The sequence below is a fragment of the Alligator sinensis genome, unplaced genomic scaffold (genome assembly GCF_000455745.1).
Source record: "Alligator sinensis unplaced genomic scaffold, ASM45574v1 scaffold499_1, whole genome shotgun sequence".
NCBI lineage: Eukaryota > Metazoa > Chordata > Crocodylia > Alligatoridae > Alligator > Alligator sinensis.
This window is the reverse complement of record NW_005841864.1, coordinates 4,537,442-4,542,323: the sequence shown is the minus strand read 5'-3', so window position 1 is coordinate 4,542,323 and position 4,882 is coordinate 4,537,442. Positions and strand designations below refer to the sequence as shown.

Here is a 4,882-nt window from a genome sequence, read left to right as displayed (position 1 = left end):
CCCCCCCAACCGCTGTCCACCCAGCGGCACCTGAGGGGGAGGAGGAGAGGAAGAAGTATATCCAGATAAAGAATAACCAAACCAAACAACAACAACCCCCTCCACCAATCTGCATTAGGGCAGTAGTTGTGCTCCTGGCTCCCTGCTCGCCTGGCATCGCTGCCCGCCGCCTGCTCGTGTTCAGACTTTGTTTCAAGTGTATTCAGTTTTCTTCGCCCTTCCGCCAGTTCCGTTTTGCCCCCTCCACCACCCACCCTCCTGCGGTGCCGGGGCTGGGGCTTTTCCTGTCCCTCCGTGTGCTTGGATGTAGCGAATCCAGAGGCGAAGCTGCTCCGGGCGTACAAGGGGGCTTCTCTCTGCCTTTATTATTATTATTATTTTTTTTTTTTGCCTTTTATTTTTTCTTCCGATCTTGGTTTTGAACCTAAGCCGGGGAAAATGGGAACCGGTGCTGCCGACAGAAGGGGCATCTCTCCAGCACTGGTGTTGGGACGCGTGCCTGTGGCGCTAGTGGTTTAGAGAAAGAGCCTGCCAGCTTTCGGAGTGGAAGGTAAGGGTGTCCGGGGGCATCTCTGCCTCTCCCGTTTCCAGGGATGATGTGACTGGGGAGCTTGGAGCTGAGGCTGGCGGGGAGGAGGCGGCGGCGGAGGAGGACAGGCTGTTGCTGAAGCTCCAGACCACGCTGCGCGGCTCTGCGCTGCCTGCCTGGTCCGAGCCCGCGGTTGAAAAGTTAAGAGAAGTCTGGGTGGCGGCAGGGCTGCTTCCCCGGGAGTCGTTTCCAGAGAGACCAAGAAAACCTGAGGTTTGTTCATGATTGGGGTAATTTTCTGGGAAAGGGGTGGGGGGGGGGGATTTTAGGTTAATAGGAAGTTAAAATAAGGGAAGTCAGTGGATCTTCTGTTGGGTGAAAAATAAGTGGAGTGATGGCGCCGTCTATGTTCGGCTAAACTACAGTGTCACCTAGACAATCAGTTTGGGGAATATCCAAACTAAACGCCCGTTTGCTTTTTAGCTAAAGAGATTTCTCCCCAAACGGGCAACTTTAAACCTCGGTGGCCGCACTTGCAAACAGCTCCCCCCACCCCCCTTCCCCAGGAAAGAAAGATATTTTTTAATCCGAGTGCCTAATCGGTTCAACGAGCGTATTTAGCAGTATTGTAGGCTAAATGAAATGCTGCCGGCGCGATACATGCATCTGTAGAAATTGAGAGAGGCTGGGGGGTGGGGGGGGCGGCTTAAAATCATTTTCTGTCTCGGTAGTCTTGCTTGGACCAACGCTCAGCTGAAATGATGGCTATTTGACTAGGTTCCCCCGTAGAAAGCAGGCTGGCACTGCAGACCTCTTTATTTTTTTTTCCACCCAGCATAGGTGGGAAAGAAGAGGAGGGCTTTTATTTTAAAATAAATGACCAAATAACCCCTTCCCTCCTCGCTTCCCCTCCCCTTCGCTTTTCGGATTATAACGAATCCTTTTTCATGGGTGGAATCCGAATTTAGACACTTATTGTCACCCTGGATTTCAACGCCTCCACCATCCTGAATAGCGCTGCGTAGAGCTGCATCGCCTGAGAAGTGCTCCAGCAAAGAGGAAATTGTATCTAGAATTGCCTCTGAGTTTCTATTTTTCCCGTCTTTAAACGTTTCCTCGACCCGATTTCGAGGCAGAGGACCCGGTTCTTTGCTGAGAGATGCGATCGGGAAAGGCAAAATCCAATGGTTTGGGTAGATCAGTCGGCAGCTCGGGTTTTTTTGTTTTTTGCTTTTTGTTTGTTTGTTTGTTTCCGGGGGGGGGGATGTTGTTTTTAAACTGCAGCTATAAAAAGGGTTGGAGTTGGTGCTGCTTTGCCCATCTCAAGATTTAGAGTTGGGATTATATCTGGGAAATACACGATTCTCTGCAAAGGAATTTAATCCCCGATGAGTTGAGGGTTATGCAATAGCCGGAGACGGAGGGTGCCTTGCCATTTGGAGGGGGGATGAAAAGCCGGGCAAAGACAGACGTCCAAACCCAGTAACTGTGTCTGGGTCTGTGTCTGTGTCTGCTTCCAGAGCAACCGTCGAGGAGGCTGCAGTCTAAAGAGTTTCTAGATTAACTTGGCATCACTTTTGTCTGCTCACACTTGTAAACAGCGGAAAGCTACTCAGTTGTAAGAGATTAGCAACTTCTTAAAGCTGAAAACGTTCTCAAATTTAATTTTTTTGGATAACATTACAGAGGTAAATATAACTAAGGTTCACTTTATTGTCCTAGGCCCCTGTTAGAGCAGAGCATGTGGAGGCTGTAACTGTGGAGGAGGTGCACGAAGAGCTTTATTTGGAGATGCTAGCACAGAAAATGACATCTGCCTTTCATCGCTCAGGCGCACATCTGCAAAGTACAGCAGATAACCCCACTGAACAAAATAGTTATCATCAAAGGGCAGCTAAGAAACTCAGTCCAGTTACAGAGATCCTTGCGTAGCAAGGCTCACTCCATACTGTCCTTGGCTATCGATGCTAATATACTGATCCACTTGATATATCCCCGGAGGTTATATCACACTGAAATGATTGTCTAAAATGCTGGGTCTCAGTGTCAGTGTCAGACAACCACTAGTTCCATCTAACTACCTAGATGCCTTTCCCAGATACCAGTTTCAAGATTTTATTAACACATATTAATATTAGTTATTTCCTCCCAGGATTTTCTTTTTATAGAGACCTCTATATACCAGGTGGCCATTGCAAAGGCATGTAGACATATGGGAGATAATGTTCCATCTGTAGCGAATAATAATTTGTGCATTTTTAAAATTATGGTTGTAATTCATCACAATTACTTCTCAGATTTAATAGAAACAATGATATGTAAAAACAGATGTTACCAGCTTTACTGATCTGGTCTAGAGAGATTATCTGTGTGTACATTCACACACACACACTATATATGCAAATATATGCATATATATATTTGCACACATATATATATAGTGCACACTCTATATAGTACATTTATACATGTATTGACTTAAAAATGAATACCCCTTCTCTTAGTCTGTGGGATAAAAACCCCTGGGTTTTATCTACATTGAAGAGTTCCGGATTACGCCAAGATGAATATGTGATAGATAAGTGAGGGCATTCCTATTAATAATCTAATAAATGTTATTTTTTTAATTTGAATTTAGGGAATTTGACTGTTGTGATGGCCACGTGATGGCGCTGTTCACACAGCATCAAACAATTTCCTTGCGTTATAAAATAAAAATTACCTGCCCTTCTTTTTTAAAAGGGCTCTAACTGGAATCTTGAAAACAGCTGGCTGGACTATTGGAAGGAGTTTGGTTTTCAATGCGTGAAGGATTCTACTTGCATTTTATTTCATTTCATTTCCTGCAGGCCAAATGACATAGGATGAAGGCTGTTCGTAATTTGCTGATTTATATATTTTCCACCTATCTACTGGTTATGTTTGGATTTAATGCTGCCCAAGACTTCTGGTGTTCCACGCTGGTGAAGGGGGTCATTTATGGATCGTATTCTGTAAGTGAAATGTTTCCTAAAAACTTTACAAACTGCACTTGGACGCTGGAAAATCCAGATCCGACCAAATATAGCATTTACCTGAAATTTTCCAAAAAAGACTTCAGCTGCTCCAACTTTTCCCTCTTGGCTTATCAGTTCGATCATTTTTCTCATGAGAAAATAAAGGATCTTTTAAAAAATAACCACTCTATAATGCAGCTCTGCGATTCCAAGAATGCTTTTGTATTTCTGCAATATGATAAGAATTTCATTCAGATCCGCCGAGTTTATCCCATCGATTTCCCAGGATTACACAAAAAGGAAGACGACCAAAAATCCTTCTTTGAGTTTTTGGTGTTGAACAAGGTGAGCCCGAGCCAGTTTGGTTGCCACGTATTATGCACTTGGCTGGAGAGCTGCTTGAAATCCGAGAACGGGAGAACCGAGTCCTGTGGAATCATGTATACAAAATGCACCTGCCCTCAGCATTTGGGAGAATGGGGAATAGACGACCAGTCCCTGGTGTTGCTCAATAACGTGGTGCTGCCCCTTAACGAGCAGACCGAGGGCTGCCTGACCCAGGAGCTGCAAACCACCCAGGTCTGCAACCTCAGCAGAGAAGTCAAGCGGCCGCCCAAAGAAGGTAGGTGCTGCTGCTGGGGTGTCCGGGTCCCATTGCCACCCCAGCCCTCCCCTCTCCCTGGTACTTCACCTCCTGGCTCACACCCCACGCATCTCACAGGGGGGCTGATCGCCTTCAAACCGCAAGGCACTGCATCCCCCCAAGACATGTCCCCGGCCGGGGAAAGGTAGGGGGTCAGAGCTCCGGGGGACGCCCGGGATGTGAAGCCCCGTTGTTCAGTGGGGATGCGAAACTCTGGCAGCTCTCACAGGGCGATGGTGACAGGTTGGGAGCCAAGTCATTAGCTCTTTTTTCCCCCCCCTTCTTTCCTCGTCGGCATCGCAACCACACGCTTCCTCCCTTGGATGAGCCCCGAGGGGAGCCGCAGGCCGGGCCCCGCAGTCCTCAGTCCGGCCAGGCTCCGAAGTCGGCGGCTCCCCCCGGGCTGGCCCGGGCGCGGGTCTGCACGTGCTTGGCCGGGGGCCGAGGCGGGAGCGCGGGCACCACGCCGTGGCGAGGGGGGGGGACCCCGCTGCTGCCCGCCAGGCCCCTGCATCTTTGATGCAGAAAATGTCCTCTCTCCCCCTCGCTTCCTACACGGCCACAAAGCTCCCTGTCTCCAGGAAGGCCGAGCCAAGCTCCCAGCCCCCCCTCATAGCAGTTGCCTTTGTGGAGGACTGTAACATTGGCACGTTGTTAGGGTAGGATTTTTTTAAGGGCAGCCAAGCCGGAGCGGGGAGGGAGAGGAAAAGCTGA

At 48.4% G+C, this 4,882-nt stretch overlaps 1 protein-coding gene across 1 annotated transcript in view; it reads left to right on the top strand.

The window, feature by feature from the left end:
- Positions 1-351: 351 nt before the first annotated feature.
- ADGRB3 (adhesion G protein-coupled receptor B3) overlaps positions 352-4,882 on the top strand; it is a 738,716-nt gene continuing 734,185 nt past the window's right edge. Inside the window, exons 1-2 of the mRNA XM_006016642.3 lie at positions 352-550; positions 3,379-4,147. Of these exons, the coding sequence (XP_006016704.1) occupies positions 3,394-4,147 (754 nt within the window). The 5' untranslated portion in view covers positions 352-550; positions 3,379-3,393. The remainder of the gene's footprint in view (positions 551-3,378; positions 4,148-4,882) is intronic.